Raw genomic sequence first — 21,025 nt, forward strand, 5'->3', positions numbered from 1 at the left:
CTGACTTGGGGACATGTCCTTTTCCACTTCAAGATAGAGACAAAACAAAGGGGCAACTTCCTGGGTCTAGGGGCATCAGGACAATCTCAGACTTCAGCCCTGGAAGGAAGCTGCAAGGCTCATCCGGGGATCTGAAACAGGCAGCAGGAGGGCTGCTTTCCAAGTGCTCCCTCAGCTAAAGATAAAAATATCCCAGGTTCAGGGATGTTCCCTGTCACAAATCAATCAGCCAGAGCTATTTCTGTCCTTATCCTTTGCCCAGGGTTCCTCCTTATGGCCTCCATCCTGTCTGCTTTGCTCTGCCCACCAGCCATCTTAGCCCCTTGGAGTAGAATGACATTTACCAGCTTTCCTTACCACGGGGTCACCATTTTACTCATGCCAATATGGGAGTCCTTACCCCTCCTATCAGTGAGGGTATAGGGAGTCTGATGCCTGCACTAGTCGCCAGCATTCTGCACAGCAAGGGTCCATTCTGACAGGCGAATTGATTCCCACCATACCCCAAGGCATGCCAGGTCTCTCGGAGCTACCCCTGGGTGATGGCAGGTTTCTAGGAGTAAGCAATCTTGACTAAATCCCCTCACCTCTGACCTCTGGCATGGCAAGAGTAAGGCTCCTCACTCGTGTGTTCACAGGTAGTGAGTGCCTATCCCTTAGGGACACTCGGAGGACTAAATGAGGCTCTGTAGATAAAGCATTAAATTTGGTACACGGCGTGTTGCAGATGTTCAAAAACCAAGAATTGCCTTCCCCTGCTAGCCCTCCATCTGGCTCTCATCCTCCCACGACTGACCCACGTCTTGAAAAAGCTCCTTTGAGAAGATTTTTGTCAGCCTGTCAGGTTCAAATCCAGCTCCTGGGGAGGCCCTTGAGGATATCTGATCTACTCCAAGATCCTAAATCAGTATCCCAGTAATAACCGAAGATGCCACGCTGCTGGGCCATCTGGAGACTCCAGCCTTATCCTCGGGCTTCTACCGCCCTCTAAAGGCTGCAGTGTCACACTGCAGGCAACGTTGGCTAGTCCCAGAAAGACCGAAGGACCTCACACTCCACAGACTTGAGGCACCTTACGGATTAAGATAAAAGAGCAGGTAAGGCAAGATCCCTGAGGAAGTCAAGACTTCAGAGTAGCACGGAGATTTCTAGTTCACAGAGCACTTGCTGGGTTCCCATGAATTCTGTTCTTGCCTCAACCTCAGCCCACAAGGGAATTGCCAGTCATCTACCTCTTTGCTCACTCAGTAGGACCTCGTCAATGAGTGGTAAATCTCAGGACCTACCTTATAACATTCCAGAAACTCACCCAAAACCAACCTGTATAGCTCACTGTATATAGCAGCTTGGTATTTAAAGAGCTGTCAACCTCACCCATGCTGTAAACGACAGCTTATATAGAATACACTAAAAGGTGTTCTCGGGAGGTTACAGGGTACTCCGAGGCATGCGCAAAGCCCTAGGCTCCATCCCAGCATTCCACAAATGGGACAAGGTGGCAGGTGCTTGTAATTCCAGCAGTTGGGAGGCTCCAGAGGCAAGGGGATCAGAAGTTCGTTATGTTCAGCTACACAAGGTTGAAACTAGCCTAGGATATGAGAGACCTTATCTCAAAAAGGGCGGAGGGGAGACAGAAGGAAGGAGAAAAATGAAAAGAGAAGGAAAAATAGAACATGGTTCGTATGTGTTTGCCTGCAGGCATGGGTGCATGCATGCATGCGTGTGTGTGCACACGCGTGAGCTACTCAGACCCACACATTATTTTAGAAATGACTTGCTGCAATCTGGAAGACGCTGGCACTTGACGTGAAAACTCAAACGCATTTCTCACGTGCCAATCAGCTAATCGTTGCATTTATTAGTGGCATCAAACATAATGGGACTGTATCGTTTCTGCCCATCCTTCTTCTGTGGCCGGAAGCGCTGGCTCTGTCTGCCAGGCTGGGGGTTTGAGAGAAAGCACCGGATGCCGTCGCACTGTCCACCGTTGTCTGCTGCGTCGTGCTGGGACCTCCTGCAGGGCCATGAAAGCGGGAGTTTGTTTTCCTCCTGCTCTCCTTACCAACTGCAAGCAGTTGTGGGGGAATCTACACAGGCTTCATTAGGCCCAGACATTGCATAAGAGCAAAGGGGGCCAAGTCTTTGATGGCTGCAGTTCCCTTATGTAACTGGAGTTTTTTGGGTCATTTATTTATAGACTCAGAGCAGGGGAAGATCTTAGCGATTATGGCCATCTCTTTCATTTCCCAATAAAATGAAGCATAGGAAGAGAGGAGAACATTTGAAGGGCACACAGATGTCAAACCCAGGCTTTCCCGTCTGGCTGATATGATATCAGTATCATCATTTCTAGGTGAAAATTATTCTAATGAAAGTTCTTAAACCAAATCTTTTATAATCACATAGATGGGGAGAGAAAAAATACCCAAGACACTGTAAGGCACTCGGTAACTGAATTGGTTGAAGTTTCGCATCGGAGAATAATCTTACTTTAATAGCTCAAGAATACTGGAATTAACCTCAAATTCATTTCATTCTTTATTATCTTCTATGACCCAAAGGTAGTTGGAGGTTTTAATCTCCCTCCACTGTCTCACTGAAAAATCTGAGGGTGAATCTTGGGTTACAGCATGACAGTCACTGGTTTGGCAAATAGGCTTTCTGAAGAAGGCATGTGGATCTGAAGAAACTTTGGTTTAAGTTTCTGGAGCCGTGTGAGAATCCCGGCTACACCGGCCATTCCATGAGTATGGACATAACACATATACTTTCTAAACATGTTTCAAACACGTGATCCAAATGGACCCAAGAATTAAGCTGCTTATTTGCTGCTTAAGCCCATCAGCTCTCCACTTGCTTATCCTTTTGTTTGCAACTCTTATTTGGATCAAAATTGTCTTAATGCATTGTTCCACTTTCTTGAAAGTGTCGTCCTGCTGAATCCGGATGCTACAGCCTGCACTTCCAGCTCCATGGAAGCCTTACCATAGTACAAAATGCAGCTGGGACTTTCTCTTCAGACCCTCACAGACCAGGGCTTACAGTTTTCCGATGTTCCAGTGACACACTAGGAAGAAATGACAGGATTCTCATTGCCGTGTTCCCCCGCCCCGACATCCCTCCCACTCTCTCATACATGCCACAGCCAACACCAGGCTAAGATATTTCATACTCCCTGCCATGGGGAACACCCCAGCTTAGGACCCCTTACGTTTCTATTCCGTTTATTTTTTTCCTTTGATTTTATTTTTTTCACAATTTATTCATTATATACTGATTGAAGTCCCCTTACTCAACTCCTCCCAGACCCACCCTCCCTTCCTCGTCTCTGCATCCCCTTTCCCTAGTCCACTGAAAGGGGGAGTTCTCCACTATTGCCATCTGCCCATATAGCTTGTCAAGTCTCATCAGGACTTCCTGGATCCTCTTCCTCCGTGGCCTGACAATGCCACATTGCCAGGGGCAAGTAATCAAAGAGCAGACAACCAAGTTCATGACAGAGGCCGCCCCTGCTCCCCTTACTGCCCTGATATATTTTTTAAAATTTTATTTATTTATTATGTATACAATGTTCTGTCTGCATGTACACCTGCATGCCACAAGAGGGCACCAGATCTCATTACAGATGGTTGTGAGCCACCATGTGGTTGCTGGAAATTGAACTCACGACCTCTGGAAGAACATCCAGTGCTCTTAACCTCTGAGCCATCTCTCCCTTCATTTATTTTTACTGAGCACTTTCCATGTAGCAGCCAGCTCAGTGGGCTTGAGAGACGGTGATAAGCCAACACAGAATTTCTACATGGCACTCGAGGTCCTTAGAAGGTACAACTGACATGTGGAAACAGCTGATCATGCAGGTCCACTGAAAGGGGTTATTCTCACTGGTGTGCCCTTATAGAGAGAAGAGTCTTTGTTCCGGGTGGGAGGCCTCCGAGGACCTCTCTGAAATGACGGAGTTCTGGCATCCCATTCCTCACGAAAGCTAACTTTGCAACCTGCCCATAGGTACCACTCTTGTTAAAGATACAGGGCTTGAGTAACCATCGGCAGCGGGTGTTGCGGTGGGTTCCGGGTCACGGGAATGAAGCTGCACAGCCGTGGGAACTCCACTGCCTAAGACCTCACACACGCTCTTCGGTTCTCGCCTCTGGGCTACAGCCATCTGCAGGCACCACGGGAAGGGCCTGACTGGGAATCCACCTGCCTCCTTCACTCTCGGGAGAGAGTTTTGGGTGGCAGCTTCTCCTCCCCGAGGCCCTTCCTACCCATTCGTCATGCCCGGAATATTTGGGGGCAATAAGTACGCACTTTACTCACAAACCCAAAGGCTACGAAATGTCAAAAAGGCACCGGTCTGCGGTTCCAACAGAGGTTCTGGGTACAATTAGCGTTCTCTGTGAGTAGCTGCTACAGCACCACAACTCAGGCTGGGCTAGAGCTGGGACCTCATAGGGGAAGAAGCGCTCCCAGCATGTTCTCCTTTGGCCTGGCATCATCCACCAAAAGTGAGACCAAGGGGCTTCAAGGAGACGCTGCGTGCCCTTACTGCAGGGTTCTCAACCTGTGGGTCACGACCCCTTTGAGGGTTGCATATCAGATATTTACATTACGATTCATAATGGCGGCGAAATTACACTTACGATGTAACCATGAAAATAGTTTTATGGTTGGGGGGGTGTCACCACAGCCCGAGGAGCTGCATTAAAGGGTCACAGTTAAAGGTTGAGGACCACTGCTCTGCTTCGGACCCCTACAGGGTGGGAGTCAGTCACCACATTATACAGTTTCCCGGAAAGGCTGCAAAGTCCTTGAGAGTACCTACGGCCCCAGTGACAGGAAGGCACATGCTAATGTCGGAAGAAACGCCATTAGCACCGTTTCCCTTCCCTTCCTTCGCCACAGGGCCTCACGTAGTGTTTTTAACAGGAGTCCCCAGATGATAGCGATTAGCAGCCAATCTGGGCTGTTCTGCAGATTTAGCCATTACCTGTAGCCAGCTGGAAATCTGTGCGTAGTGACTGGCTGGATGCCACATGCCCCTCCCACCGCGATAGAAGCCCAGGTGCCAGCTGCAGCTTCAAAGCTCATTATTCGCTGGCAAATTCGACTCGGTACCCCACATGAATCGGTGAAGACGGTCCTTGGCCCAAGGCTGCCCAGGTCAAACAGCCTGACATTTCTCCTCTAGGCAGTGAGTGCCTCTCCTCCCCAGGGTGAGGGGAAACTTGTGTAAGTCTCCTACCAGGGTGGTGAACTGGTCCACACACGCGTTTCGGATCTTCTCCGGAGTAGCAGGGCTGTCTAGCCGGAAAAGCTGTTTTGCGTTAGACCCTCCCCGCTGAGCTCGGGCTGCGTGGATGGCATCCTTGATGGCAAAGAAGATGGAGGAAGCCAGGAAAAGAGGCGGCTCCCCAACAGCCTGCATGGACAGAACACCGGACAGCCGGAATCAGCCGGAGCGGCTCCAGACCCCACGTCATCACACAGACCCAGGAGGAAAGGCTGTGAACCCCGCACCAGGATGCCCGGTGGCGCACCCCACGAACAGCTCCACCCAGCACTAATGGGACACCAACGAATAAGGCAGAAAGGGGCAGCCAAAATTAATAAAGGCCCGAGAAGCTATTTCTTAAATGACTGAACTTTAAACGTTTAATTGTTTTTAACTGATACTATGTAATTCTCTCTGATGATACTATAAAATATGTATTAAGTAATTATATAATATTGAAAGTTATATTAAATATCTTTATTACTGAGACAGGGGTTGGTTATGAAGTCCTGCCTGGCCTGGCACTCATTATGTCACCCAGGTTGTCCTTGAACTTGCAGAAATCTTCCTATCCCAGCCTCTAAAACACTGAGATTGTAGGTGTACACTGCCATGCCTGGCTACTATTTTCTAGATCAAAAACTTGGCATGAGTTTTTAGCCTTTTCCTCGGTTGCTGGTCCAGGGGAATAGTCTATCTGCAGCTCTGACAGTAATGCTAAATATGCACTGTCATTACATGCACCGATCTGCCAGGATGACAGGCACTGCCTTAAAAAAATCAGCTTTTCCTCCCCATGAGGTACAGCCAGAAGACCACCTACAGCAGAATCATCAAGGATGCTCATTAAAATGAATGTTTTGAGGCTCTGCTTCCTCTAACTACAGACCCCAAATTAAATTTCTGGGGTTGTGATCCCCCAGAGATGCATTTTTTTTCTCTCATCAGTCATGGTTTTCCTTCCCTCAGAGACACAGGACTACATTGATAAGCTAAGTTGATTCTCATCTATGCTCTGTACTTCTTGTGGGTGGGACCACAGGAAGCTCTCTGTGCACAGTTCCCCGGGTTTGTTAGTACAATTTTAAGGTTGGATCTCAAGAACTGGAGGAGATGACAGAATGTATTGGAAGGTGCTCCCCTCCTCTGCAGAGAATTTGCATAAATCTCACAAGAACATGGAGATGCTGTAGCTATAAAATCATCTCTGGGGAGCAAGGACCATGATGCATGACCTGAGCATAGGTCAGAATTTGACCCATAGGATTTGCTTAAGGGATCTCTCTGAGGCTCCCAAAAGGAGCCAGCTTCAGTGTTGACCTGCTCAAAACATGTCCTCAGCACAGTTCCTTCAGTCCTCAGCTCCACGGCCTTTCTGAGGCCAGCCTCAATCCTCTTCCTTCCTCAGCAGGAATCCCTTGCAGACCCACCAGGTGGGTGGCTGAAACTCTCTCACTCTTGCTGTGGTCTCACATCTTGCAGGTTATAAGGCAGCACCTAGCCACAGTACCTTAGATGCATAGATGGCCCTCTTGTTGGGGCAGTCTCTGAGCAGGGATACTCTGAACTCAGTGGGGATGCTGCCAAATGCAGGTATCTTGTAGGTACTGGGGCCAAGGGTATGCAGCCTCCCTTCTGGGGAGTAGTGAAGTTCTTCCATCGTAAAGAGACCAAGGCCCTGGACGAACGCCCCTTCTACCTGCAGGACAAAAGGGTGACCATGGTTACCGCCTCCCATCCAGCCTTCAGTGGTCTGCCTGGCTCTGACAGTCTGTCACAGATGTTCTGTCTCAAGCAGAGCAGGGGCTCAGAATGTGCCAGCAGAGAGGTAGGTAGGTAGGTAGGTTCCACTTCTCACTAGAGCCTGCCACTGTACAGACGGAGCTGTTTCCACATAACTACTGGTGATTCAACACTGGGAAACAAGGTCATAGGAGGGTTTTTTTGAATAGCAAATCCTTTGACATTTACCTCCATCCTTGTTGGTCTCCCACTCCTGACTGCCTTCTGGGACAAAGTATCCCCACTATGGCTTACAGATCCAGGGTACCCTCTACACCACACTGGTCCCTATACAGCACTGCTGATAATCTTTGCAGCCATGGTTCTTGAGGCCATGCTGCCTACAGAGGGCATTCCCCAGGCAGTGAGTGTGTGTGTGTCCTTGTCTGTCTGTCTGTCTCTGTGTCTTTGTCTGCCTGTCTATCTGTCTCTCTCTTTCTCTCTGTGTGTATGTATCTTTATCTGTCTCTCTCTCTCTCTCTCTCTCATGCTCTCTCCTTCCCTCCCTCCTTCTTTTTCTATTCTCCCTCCTCTTCTCCCCCTTTGTCCCCTGTGTCTCTTTGTGTCTAAGTTACATATCAGCACCCAGTGTTTCCTCATGCACCATACTGCCCTTTCCAAGTTAATCTATAATCGTTTGTTTTCTGCTTTGAGTAAGGGATGAACAATCATCAACCTAACTCCTACTCAGAACTCGGAGTTCTCTAAGTACTGTGCTCAGGCCTACTTCAAAATAACAATATGCTCTGTAGCTACTGACCTTCAAGTAAGCAGGGTGAGGATGGGCACACACAGCTGACCTAGTCTGCCATAAACCTTACCTGTCCAATATCAATGGCAGGGTTCAAGCTGGAGCCAACATCCATGACGATATCTGTACGGAGATTCTGTGGATGGAAAGTAGTTTGAGAAGAGAGGAATGCGTGGAATCCCACGGGTGTGCCTCGATAACTCTTCCATTCTAAGTCCCAGTCCAAACAGCCCTTTCTCAAGCACCAAGCCCTGAGCATGCTGGGACAGGGATTCCCGCCACACCTTGACTGCCACTATTAAAGCTGATGATTGAGATCTTAGCAGCTAAGTAAAGGGTGGACCAGAGCTGGCCTGAGGCCTCCAGGGACTGGGATGCTGAACCTGAGTCTGAGCAGATCATGTGAGAACGTAGGCAACAAACTATATGGTGGCTGAAACCAAAGCATACTGGTTATATAAAGCCTGTAGGGTAATAACTACATTATTAAATAGCTGAAGGGCTAGAGGTATAATTTAGTTGGTAGAATTCTGGCCTTGTATGTATGAGGAAGGACCTGGGTTTTCTCTCTGTCTTTGTCTCTGTCTCTGTTTCTCTCTCTCTCTCTCTCTCAAATAGGAAAAATTTTTAAATGAATGACTGAAAGAAAAAAAAAAACACAGAAAGATGATTTTGAGCCACAGGGAAAAATGACCTGCAATTTAAATGTCAGTGTATTGAAGTAGCCATTTCTGGAGCTCTGTCCCACCCACTGCAGCTTTCATTACAGCAATAAACAAATGGCTGACACAGAAACTGTGTGGCTCATGACCTAAGGTATGTGCTCTCTGGCCTTCCTGGAGCATTCACCTGCCTCTGATGTAAGGACAGTTTCCCAACCAGAAGGCATGCCTCAACCAGCAATTCAGACTACAGTTCAATTGTTTTTCTTCTCCTCTCTCTTAGGCTGAAGTGTTGCCAATGTCTTACCTTATGATCCCCTGTCAGGCAGTCAATTTCAACTTCAGAGCAAGCCACCCCGTAACTGAAATAGTGGAAGGGATTCCCAGAATTCGTCTCAAAACTGTAGCCAAGGTTGGGTGTCCTGGAAGTAAAAAGAGAAATAGATTTATGTGTGTGAGGCAAACCCACCCCTATCCATCTTGCCCTCTAAATCTGTAAATCTGAAAGGTCTTATTTTTCAATTTAGCCATTCTCCCCTCGAGCCCATGCATTTCAAATCCTCTGAACTTTAATGAAAACCAGATATTCTAAAGCATTCAACTTGTGTTTCTTTTTTTTTTTCCAAAGCCCACGTTATACGCATTCTGTATAAAGCTGGCAGCATTTAGCAGAAGCATGTTGGTTTCTATGTGGTGGTGACAGCAGTGACAGTTATTCCTGGGCTCATGAAGGATGTGAGATAACTCCATAAAAAAGTGAGTGAGTGAGTGAGCTAGAATTCAAGGTCCTCAGCACTGAGGCTCTGCATGGGATGGTACCGGGCTGTGGTCACAATTTTCACCTTTCTCCAGGTGAAAGGTCGTAAGAGCAGGTCTCATAGTGACCTGGGTGCATCCCCAAGCAGCCATCTCCTGGCCCTTTTGGAACTTCAACAACTGATTTGAGGAAAACGTTATTAAGAGAAACAGCTGTTGCAGTGTGTGTGTGTGTGTGTGTGTGTCCTTCTCGGAGCCTGAGTGCCCTGTACGATTGTCATAGTGTATGAACCACGTAAATGTGTATTCACACCCGCAGAGGTTAAAGTATGCTGTCCCTGTGTTACGTATTGTACCAACATTTACTATATAATGTGTGTTCATGTGATTATATATAATGCATGCATATAAGACTTATGTACATAGAAAATGTGCCACTTAGAAATAACGTAAGGTGATATGATTCAAAGCAAACTAACACAGGGCTGAGGGACAAGACCCTGGAGAGACGTCTCTGTCTTTGACCTCTGACTTCAGCTTATTTATCTAGGTGCCTGTGTTGGTTTGAGTAGGAATGGCTCACACAGACTGGTGTGTCTGAATACCTGCCATAGGGCGTGGCAGTGTTAGGAGGTGTGGCCTGGTTGGAGTGGGAGTGACTGTGGGCTTGTTGGAGGAAGTTCATCACTGCTGAGGCAGGCTTTGAGGTCTCTGCTCAAGCTCTGCCCAGAACACAGTGGAACACAGTCTCCTGCTTTCTGTGGATCACGGTGCAGAACTCTTGATGCTTCAGGCACCATGCCTGCCTGCACACTGCTTTGCTCCCCTCCATGATGATAATGGACTTATGTAAGACAGCCTCAACTACATGTGTTCCTTTATACGAGTTGCCGTGGTCGTGGTGTCTCTGCACAGCAATAGAACCCTAACTAACTCAGTGGTCCTTCAGAAACCCTTCCTGTCCTACCTGTACACACTCCAAAACAGTCAGACGAAGCAGGAGAAAATCTGCATCAGCTTGTATTTGTGTAGGATGGCTGGGGTGGGTAATCTTCATTATCCTCAACCTGACTAGATTTAGAGTCGCCCAGGAAGCAGAGAGGCTCAACTGAGGTAGAAAGCCCCTCCCTGAATATGGTAGCCCATGGATGGAGGTCCAGGAGTAGATAAGAGGAAAAGGAAATAGATGAGCTGCGCGCCCAGTGTGCAGCTCTCTGCCTCCTGACCAGGGCTGCCACATGGACAGCTGCCTCAGCCCTGCCCTCAGCTTCCCTGCTCTACAGATCAGACTGAGCCAAAAAACGACCTTTGCTTCCTCAGCCTGCTTTTTCTACAGCAAAAACAAAAGTAACAAAAACAATTATATAGCCTAGGTCATGAGCAAACTATTCTATTCATATATGAATATAAATGTATATATATTCGTGTGTTTGTGTGTGTGTGCGTGTATACTCCGTACATACATAACAACCATTATATTCATTCTAAACATTTTAAAACAAACTTGCAATTTTTCAGTTAAATTTCCCAGAAACATGATGATGGACATTTTCGGTGGTTAATTTTAATTGTTAACTTGATGCAATCTGGAATCTCTCAGTGAGATACCAATTACATTGTTCTGGCCCGTGGACAGATCAATGAGGGATTTTCTTGGTTGGGTTAATTGGAGTGAAAAAACCCATCCTGAATGTGAGCGCTGACATGTTACGGGCTGAGCCCTGGACTGTTTGTGAGGGAAGGACAGGAGAGGAGAGGAGTGCAAGCAAGCAAGAAGCAAGCATGCACTGCTCCGCTCTTGACTGTGGCTGGGATATGACCCAACCGCTCAAGCTCCTGCTACTGCAATGGCGGATTATAACCTAGAGTTATGAGCTAAACCCTTTCTCCCATACGTTACTTTTGTCAGGGCATTTTAGCATAGCAATGGGACAAGTAAATATGATCGTATCTTTTTATAATTCCAAATTTGATTGGGAGGGGCGTCTAGCTAATCACACTGTGGTACAATTTTAAGGCTATAGAATGTCTGTGTTCCTTCCTACGTCCCTCTGCACTAATAAAATCCTACCATGCTCTGTATGTGGTAAGGAGATTACAGGCTCTAAATCCCCCTGTTCTCCTTCGGGAAAGTCACTATGAGGAAACCAAGGGTCTGGCACACGGAAACACACAGATTGCCCAAACACCTGTCTTGGCACACCTGAGTGCCATAGCCTGCAGACTACCGGACAGATTCTTTCTTCTTCTAGGAACTAGCACACACAAAGGCCAGGACTGGAACTGGAGCCTTTTAATACAGCAGCTCCAGCTTTTGTTCCCTCATACACACTTGGTAACTGCGTGTAACAAAGCACCTTTAGACTGAATGAAAGCAGTCTGTGTCCCACTTTAGAGGCACTGCTTCCTTCTGGCCGTGGGCTAGCCAGCACACAGGAAGGGGGAGGAAGGGGATTATACTTACCTATAAAATCCAGTAGCAGACAAACTCACTGTATTCACGTAGGCATCCATGACCTGTGGAAGACAACAGCTGTCAGGAAGGGACATCCACTAAGCTATGGTTATTCCCATATTTCAGATGGGAAAGCTAAAGCTTAGAGAAAATAACTTCTGACCTAGGACTTATACTCATAATTCATATATTGTGGCTGCGGGTTAGTTATCAGTGTCATCTGCTCACAAAGGATACTGGACCACATGGCTGGTAGCACAGGACAAAGTTCAGAACAATGGGTTGAGGGAAGGAAAAATTATCATCAAGGCTGTCGTGAAAACAGTGCAAATACCATAATTAAACTACAGTTAAGCAGTCTCCATGCATGTGGTACTTAATGAAGTGAATGTGGAAAGGAAGGTTAAGATCAGATGGGACATGGAAAGAGAGGAGTTGTGACACAAAACCTTGTATTCTCGGAATCTGGTGAGATGAGGTAGCACTTTCATATGGTTCATGTACAGTCCCATCTTGTTATTTCTCTCGCCTAGTTCCCGTGTGTATGTGTGTGTGTGTGTGTGTGTGTGTGTGTGTGTGTGTGTGTGTGTTTCACTGCTAGAGGTTAAACCTAAGTCCTAAGGCCTAGAACCATATATGCCAAGTAAGTGTTCTACATAGAGTTACAGGCCCACCCCTTGACTTTTTGAGACAGTATCTTTCTATATAGCTCAGGCTGGACTCTAATCCATAATCCCCCTGCCTCTACCTATGATTACAGGCATGCAACAGCTCTGATAATTTTTTGCATGCAGACATCTAGTCTAGAATTCAGACCACTAGGCTCACTCTTATTGGAACTTTCTGTTCTGTCCCTCCTGGCAATTCATGGGACATCTAGATCTCTCCTAGATGACATTTCGGTTGCCCCCTGACTCAAAAGTTGTGTGAGAGGAGAGGCTGCTGGGAGGCCCTCGGAGACATGGAGTTTTAGGAAGTGACACCTCACTGGGCCTGCTGAACATATGTGTGGACCCATGCCTGAGTGAGCCAAGACATGTGGAGGTGCTGAAGAGAGACAATCCATCCTTTCAGGCTTGGGAGGGCAGAACCCTAATCTCCACAGACGTCATGATTTAGGATCAGAAACTTTCCTCATGTGACTTCCATCAAGGGGCTTAGCAAATGTGAGTTTGTCCCTGCCCTGTGTCTCAGACAGCTCCTTCTACTTGTATGTGACTAGATCATCACTTCCTGTATGTGTTGGGCAGGGACTGAAGCCCTGCTGTATGCTGTGGTTGGTGTACTTCTCCATTGCAAAAAAAAAAAAAAAAAAAGCAGCTTGAACCAGCTCAGACTTACCCAGTCCTCCCAGGAGCCTTCAGGTTTCTTTTTCTTGAAGGGTTCTAGCCTTTTCAGTATGGTCTGACAAGCTTCCTGAAGGAACCCACCACAAACCAGACATGTCAATGCTCTGCGCTCTGTACCAAATGACACCCAAGCCTTCATTACAACCCAGCGATCTGCAGTGCTACCTCCAGGCAACCCAGAGGACCCTGATAGTAGACCACCACTAGCCCTTGTCTAGAGAGCCCTCCTGACATCATGCCTAGGCTGACAGAGAGAGAACTTTTGAAAGGCTCCCAGAGAGGTGCCTTCTCCTATCATGCTCTTTGTTTGAGTAGATCCCTTGTGTGAGAAAGAAGCAAGGAGCTGGGATCTAGGTGACCCCATAGTCAAATATCAATATTAGCAAATTATCTTGTGGCCAGTTCCAACCCAAGGTAATATTCTTTCTCAGAAACCACTGCTTTCCTTCCAGCGTCCCTCCCAACCCCCTGTATCCAACTCCCCTGGCTCCAGTGGAAATGCTTATGCTGGAGTTTCTCTATTGACTCATATGGAGAACTAGCATCCTCCTGGGTAGCAGAGTGAAGTCATGACCACAGCCAAAGAGCTTACTCCAGAACATCAAGAGGACCTCTTGAGACCCCAAACCCAGAGCGCAAACTCAGCTGCTCAGGCTCCCCCTGAACTCCTCACTTACGTAAACAGCCTGACCATTGAGGTCAGCACTGGCAGAGGCAGCTGTGGGTGAGGTGTTGGGTACGGTGCTGGTACTTGTCTCACTGATATGAATCTTGGAGGTGGGGATTTTCAGAGCTCTGCTGGCCACCTGCAACAAAGGAGACATCACCCTCTAGGAAAGAGGTTATCATGGAGCTTGGCTGCCTCCATCTCAGGCCAAAGTTCAGTTTTACTGACAGAAGCAAAAACCAATCCTATAAGCTCCACTCTACTGAGTATGGAATGTTGTCACACCTAGCAAAGTTTAAGGAACCCATTTTAGTTAGGTCTGGTTGGCTAAGACATCCATAAACCCATTTTAAGCAAATACTGGATTAAAAAAAAAAAATCTGAATAAACCTCAAGGGCCAAGCAGATGTCCTGACTGCACCATTAGCCCAACCTCCCTGTGAGATCTTGCAGAGTTCAGGAAATGAGCTGTTTTCACACATACAGTGAGCTCAGAGCCCAGAATGCCTATAATGGATGCATCCTTGGAGACTGCCTAGTTAATCCTTTAGCACAGATAAGGAGACAAACCAAGAGGGGAGAAGGCTTGTCCAAGACCGCGTGTGCATGTGCTCTCCGGCCTGTTGCTTCTCTTGCACATCACACCACCCAACATCACCAGACATCTTCTTGGACACCAGACATCCCAGACACAGTCCCCAGGCTTCTCACCTGAACCATCTTGGTGTGAAGGCCTTGACCCATCTCGGTCCCCCCATGCGTCAGCAGCACCGAACCATCAGTGTACACGTGGATGAGGGCACCTGCCTAAGGAAGGAGAAGAAGGCAGCCACAACATTCGGTAAATCCTGACTCAGCTTAAGCTTTGAAACTGAAGCAACAGAGCCCCCAAAGAAGAAAACCATTGGCTGTGTTTTAGATAAAAACCCAGGCAAAAATGACACAATATAAACCTCATTATTTAATTAAGCAGCCTTTCAGGAGTGTGAGAAATGTTCTCATCTCTCTGTGCATGTCTTGTCCTGAGAAGGAAGTCGGTCATTTCTCTCTGTCCCTACACTATACCTGAAGATGAGTATCTGTATGTACTCCTGTAATTGTGATGGGCAAAAACTATAAGTTGACCCCCAGACCCCTGTCTCACTGCTGCTTCACATACTACACCAACGGGGAGAGCCCTGGTCAGGCCTGTTACCAGTGATGAGTACCGCTTGTCCAAAATAACCAAAAGTAGGGGTACAACTGTGTCCCAGTCCAGAGGAATGGCCCAGTTATATAAAGCAATTACCTGGTTCAAAAAAGGAAGTGTGAAGCTTATTCCAAACTTAGTCGGGATAATACATAGTCCTCTCTTTTTCCAACAGTTTTCCCTGGAGAGAAAAGAACATTCAAATTCTCACTCTGTGGACCTGTCTGGCCTGCAACTCAGAGATCTGCCTGACTCTGTCTCTTAAGTTCTGGGATTAAAAAAGTGCGTGCTACCAGTTGTGGCCTAAAAAGAACCTTCTTATAGAATACATACTTAAGTCTAGTTGGGTATATTTCGGTTAACATCTTCATGCTAAATCAGAACAGGACATCCTTGGAGCCACTTACACAGCCACTGTCATTACTGGATGGTGTCGCAGCAGGACAGATACAAATGAGAGAATGGGGATCTACATCCCTGGTCCTCTGGTGCAAAGGGCACAGACTTCCAAGTGTTCACCCTAAGTGAAATTTGCATTTAGACAGTGTGCTATAATGACCTTCGATGGTCCTTGTCCTGAGGAGAAAGAGAACGATGCTTTCTCTAGATATTTGTTCAAATAAATAACTCTGCGAAGAAGAGAGAGCCGATACAGTCATCCCCACCTTGCAGATGAATTAACTGAGGCCTACTTCAGAGACATGGAATGACTGCCAACATCAGACGCATTTGCTGATCTCGATGGTAGGCACATAGCTGTGGTGTTCCTGGTCCCCAACCAACACTCTAAATAATGTGGTACTCTCAGGAAGCCCACTCATGGCTACAGATGAACCTCAGCTGATGGCTCTGATGTTAAGTGAAGGCTGGAGGTTCCCTATTCCTGGCCTAAGATCATTCAAGAGGAAGCTGTCGACGAGCTGGGGAGTTGAGGAGCCTCAAAAGTTGTCCATTAAGCTATCAGCTCGTTATCTGGGGATCAGTAGAAAGGCTGGACCGCAGCAAAGCGGCAGAGCATCGGATCAGCAGACTCCCCACTCTGAGCTTACTTGTTGAACTTCTCCACTTCCATCTTGCGAGCGTGATATTGAGAGCTCGCTATGCACTCATCCCAGCACCTGGGCAAGGTGAATGCCTCCAGCTTCTGGTTGAAGTGAGTCAGGTCCCCTTCTTTGTACATGTTTTTCCTCCGTACCTTTCCAAGAAGAGATACATTAGGTCCTGTCAGCTTCTTATTAGGTCCCTCTGCAGTGCCTGCTTATACTCCCTGCCCCAGGAGTCACTCTTCCCCCAAATAAGCTTCCCCACTGTCAGGCCAGCTCACCTCCTCTGCCGGCAGCCCGCATGTCAAGGCGACCTCACTCATCCAGTGCTCCGCAATCAGCATTCCCTGAGGACCCCCGAAGCCTCGGAAGGCTGTGTTGGAGGGCAGATTGGTCTTACAGATCCTCCCAGTGCCCCGGATGTTGGGGATATTGTAGGCGTTGTCCATGTGGAACAGGGCTCGTTCCATTATCTGAGGTAGAGGAAACCAAAGTAGAACACTGCTTTCCTTCGCTTCTCAGCACAGGAGATGCTCTCAAGCCTGTCTTCTCTAGCCCAGCTGTCAACTGTTCTACTTCAGGCCCGTGTTATTTCTCCCGCAGGACAGCTTACCCTCCTGTGAAGGTCCCCAACCCAGTTCCTAGCGTGGGAATCCTTCCCAGGACCTCCAGTCAGAACTCAATGTTTGCCTCTTTAAAAATAACAAGTTGATTGTTTTTTCTGCTTGGTCCATTGTAAAGTTGTTTTCTTTTAAAGATATTTTCTGGAGTGTGGTGTGTGTGTGTGTGTGTGTGTGTGTGTGTGTGTGTGTGTGTGTAGACAATAATACAACATTTTTTAAAAGAGAGAGAGAGGATGCAAGGGTTGCATATGGGAGGAATTGGAGAGAAAGGGAAATGAGGTAACTGTATTTTAATTTTTTTTTTCAGAGGATGGATATATGTATTTTCTGTGTTCTCACCCTTACCTGGCTCGGAATAGAATTCTGCACTATAAATTTACTAATTTCCTGCCTTATTTTGAAAGTATTTTGCTGGTATATTCCAATTCCCCAATACAGAGGCCCAATAAACACTTTCAACTCTAGAAAGAGTTTTGTTTTTACCTTCCTAAAGACTCTAAAACTCACTCTCCAGATCTCCAAATTTTATGATGAGTCTATTTTCCTCTTTTATGCTCATTCTAAATCATCTCTTTTAATCTTAAAATCTATGTCCATCAGTTTGGGTATATATTTTTAAATTGTTTCTTGATAGCCTCCTTTACTGTTTGTTTCTAGTTTTTGTTTTCTGAAATGTCAGAAAACAGAATGTCAGAAAAAAAATGTCAGAAAATTTTTTTGAAACTCCTGGACTGGTCTTCAATTTTTCTTGTATTTTTTTTTCCTCCTTCCACAGTGTTTTCTCTTTGGGGGAGAGCCATCAAGTTTCTTTCAACCTCTCTTACAGTTTTAATTCACCAGCGCTCATTTCCATTCCTGGGCCGGTCTAATGTTATAGCATGTTGTTCTCTCTTTGTGCTGAAATGCCCAATCTTCCTGAAAAGACAAACACTGCCTTTCATTGCTTTTGCTTGTTGGTTTTACATGAGTTGGAGTTTCCTTCCACAAGTGTAGTTTCATTTTCCCGTAAATAAATTGCTTTTTTCATGCCCCTCTGTCTTACAACATGCTTCCCTTTACAACTCTATCAACTCCCTCCCGCCCTTTCTTTTTTCCTTCTTCCCTTCTGCTCTTCCTTCCATCTTCTCTTTCTCTGTTTCTCCCACCTATTGTGTTTCTTCAGGGCAGAAACTATTTCACAGTCTCTTTATACTGGCACCTAGAGCTAGGTAGGAACGCAAAACATGTTTATGGGATTGAATTACGAGTTTTTACAACCTTTGGGGGTAACTACAGCAGGCCTGTCAACCTGATTTACTCTAAAACACCAAAACATGTTACACATGATGAGAGCACTAGGGATGCTTGCTGTTCTGAACAGTTGTAATAGTAGGTTGGGAATAAAAAGTTTTCTGACTGAACTAATTAGCCCCTCTCATTGAAGGGGACTCAAAGGGCATAACAGGAAACCTGTTTTTTTCTGAAATGTTTCTTTAAAAACTAGGAATCTATAAGTGTATGACTAGTCTGGTCATAAAATTTGGATGATAACTTTTTAAAAGTACCACCAGCAAGGTAAATTTTATAATTATCTCACCCACTGCATCTACTTTCTTTTCTTTTTTCTTTGCTTCTTTTTAAGCTACACTTGTTGGTTTACTTGAGTAGGTGTGTCACAGCATGCACTTATAAGTCAAAGGACAACTTGCAAGAGTTTGTTCTCTCTACCATCTCCATTCTAGGATTAAACTCAAATCACCAGGCTTTGCGCCAAGCACCTTTGCCCACTGAACACCACCTTTGTGGCCATACTAGTTATTTTATTTCAACACTTAATTATTCTAATCTTATCGGCCAAAGCTGTGCCAACAGTGAGGAATGCACACTCTGGCTGCTGTTCTTATCCTTGTCATTTCTATGACTCAAGGAGACTCAGCAGAAACTAAATACAAAAATACCCAAGGAGCATGTTCAATATTACTGAAGGTTTTACCCTGGGAGACAGACACCCAGCATTAATGCACAGTATGAGGACTTCCCATCCCAGTAAGCTCCATGCAGACAATAGATGATAGATAGATAGATAGATAGATAGATAGATAGATAGATAGATAGATAATAGAGAGATAGATGATAGAGATAGATCACAGATAGATGATAGATAGATAATGGAGAGATAGATGATAGATAGATGGATGGTAGATAGACATGAAAGATATGCTATAAGTTAACAACAATGCAAAATATTCTGAAAGGAAAAGAAAACTGGCAGACACACTATAGTCTTCAGGAAGCAAGAAACGGTGGGTGAGGAGTTGTAGGGTTTAGAGGTTTGGGGTGGGTGGTTTATGCCTCCTAGACTTCAAACCTTTATGAATATCAGGGAACCTAGAAATATCAATGATTATAGAGACTAAAAAGGATCACCACCTCTTAAATCCTGTTCTTTCTATCCAAAAGGTCAAGAAAAGGTAGCCTAGCAAAGGTCTTAGACACTAACTACTATACTCTAACTGAATGCCTCCCCCCCACACAGGCATATGCATACACACACACACACACACACACACACACACACACACACACACACACAAGCTGTGACCACATTACTATGCTCATATCTGCAAAATCTCATCAGAAACTTATGGTTTTGTGATCATGAGGCTACAGTGCAGTGTCCCAACACCCTTGTTGGGATGGTATCAGAGAAAGTCGGGTACAGATCTAAGGCTCACTATAGGCTACATTTATAAAGTGCTACCCACGCCCCATAAAGCCATCGCAGAGCACATAAGTCCCTGGACATCCACACACACTTAGCAGGAAAGACCCCTTACTTACCACCTTCTGGGTGGTGCCAGAAGCCTAAAAATGTACCAAGGCCTTCACCAGAGCCCCACTTGCTGTTCAGTAGCTAGTCAGACATTAGAAGACTTGGTGCCACAACTACTGTATAGTCATAATTGCAATGGCCATGTCATATCCCGTGCTTCCTTACCCTCTAACCCAGAACATGTAACTTTCTCTCTTGCTCTTTCCATCTCCTCCCTTCCAGCAACAGCTGGAGGCGGTGGCTTGAATAAGAATGGCCCCCATGGGCTCATATATTTGAATGTTTATGTTTATCATCTATCTGTCATCTATCAGGGAATGGCAGTACCCCCTGATGGAGTGGGAGTATGGATCAGGAGGTGTGGCCTTGTTGGAGTAGGTGTGGCCTTGTTGGAGGAAGTGTGTCACTGGCCGTGGGCTTTGATGTTTCAAAAGCCCAAACCAAGCCCAGTGTCTCTCTCTTCCTGCTGCCTGTAGATCTGGATGAAGAACTCTCAAATACTTATCCAGCACCAGCTCTGCCTGCCTGCTGCTATGCCCTCTGCCCTGATAACAATGGACTAAACCTCTAAAACCGTAAGCCAACCCCAGTTAAATGCTGTCCTTTGTAAGAGCTGTCTTGCTCATAGCGTCTCTTCACAGCAGTACAACATTGACTAACACACTGGGTCTCTAGGTTGCCTGCCCTATTTTCCTTTGAAACTAGTAAACTGGTACTCGGGTTTCCTTTAGAGTCTGTTTTTTGTTACAAAAATATAAGTAAAAACATGATCCTTTTTCTTCCTTTTGAACTATCAAGATTATTTCTGACATTCTTAATGTGTTTTCCAATATATGCAAACTAAATAGTCAAAATAAAAACAATATAAATAGGGGAGAGTGAAGAGTCACCAACAGCAATGGGGAGGGTAAGGTTTCTACACTTAACCAAAAAGACAAATCCGACATCCCAACTCGATGATAGTAAGTTGTGAATATAAAATATAACATATCTAGCAAACAGCAAAAATCTATACAAGTATTATAACTTTAAAAAATACTGTTAATAAACAAGATGGAATCCTCCAAAACATTCAAGTAACCCAGAGAAAGGCAGACAAAAACAATATATATATACTAAAACCTAGTATATATATATATATAGAGAGAGAGAGAGAGAGAACAAACAAAAATAAAGGAGCAGACATATGCCCTCCTGTCTCAATAGTTCTATTATGTGTAAACAGTGAAAACACTGGAGAAATAGTAGCTAAGACTGCTTACTGCTCTCACAGACGACCAGGGTTCAGTTCCCAGTACCTACAAGGCAGTTCACAACCATCTCTAACTCTAGTTCTAGGAGACCTGAAACCCTCCTCTGGCCTCCAGAGGCACCTGCACACACCTGGTACACAGGCACTCATGGAAGCACATACACACACACACACACACACACACACACACACACACACATCACCACCACCAACAACAATAAAAATATAAATAAAAGACATTTAACAGAACATTTAAAAATAGACCCAACTACATGTCTTTGAAAATTTCACCTAAAAATAATAATATAGGTAGGTTGAAAACAAAAATATAAAAAAAAAAAACATGTAATTTTTTTGTTTTTGTTTTGCTTTGCTTTGCTTACAAGACAGGGTTTCTCTGTGTAGCCTT

The 21,025-nt window shown here is 45.7% G+C and overlaps 1 protein-coding gene across 1 annotated transcript in view; it reads right to left on the reverse strand.

The window, feature by feature from the left end:
• Positions 1–1,838: 1,838 nt before the first annotated feature.
• The window catches only part of Xdh (xanthine dehydrogenase), a 66,579-nt gene continuing 47,392 nt past the window's right edge, over positions 1,839–21,025 (reverse strand). Inside the window, exons 25-37 of the mRNA XM_055627501.1 lie at positions 16,211–16,402; positions 15,936–16,081; positions 14,986–15,067; positions 14,409–14,504; positions 13,708–13,836; positions 13,023–13,097; positions 11,691–11,743; positions 8,778–8,892; positions 7,879–7,944; positions 6,786–6,974; positions 5,246–5,422; positions 2,986–3,067; positions 1,839–2,014 (exon numbers count right to left, since the gene is read on the reverse strand). Coding sequence (XP_055483476.1) covers positions 3,017–3,067; positions 5,246–5,422; positions 6,786–6,974; positions 7,879–7,944; positions 8,778–8,892; positions 11,691–11,743; positions 13,023–13,097; positions 13,708–13,836; positions 14,409–14,504; positions 14,986–15,067; positions 15,936–16,081; positions 16,211–16,402 — 1,371 coding nt within the window. The 3' untranslated portion in view covers positions 1,839–2,014; positions 2,986–3,016. The remainder of the gene's footprint in view (positions 2,015–2,985; positions 3,068–5,245; positions 5,423–6,785; positions 6,975–7,878; positions 7,945–8,777; positions 8,893–11,690; positions 11,744–13,022; positions 13,098–13,707; positions 13,837–14,408; positions 14,505–14,985; positions 15,068–15,935; positions 16,082–16,210; positions 16,403–21,025) is intronic.

The sequence above is a fragment of the Psammomys obesus genome, unplaced genomic scaffold (genome assembly GCF_907164565.1).
Source record: "Psammomys obesus unplaced genomic scaffold, mPsaObe1.curated_primary_1811, whole genome shotgun sequence".
Classification (NCBI taxonomy): Eukaryota; Metazoa; Chordata; class Mammalia; order Rodentia; family Muridae; genus Psammomys; species Psammomys obesus.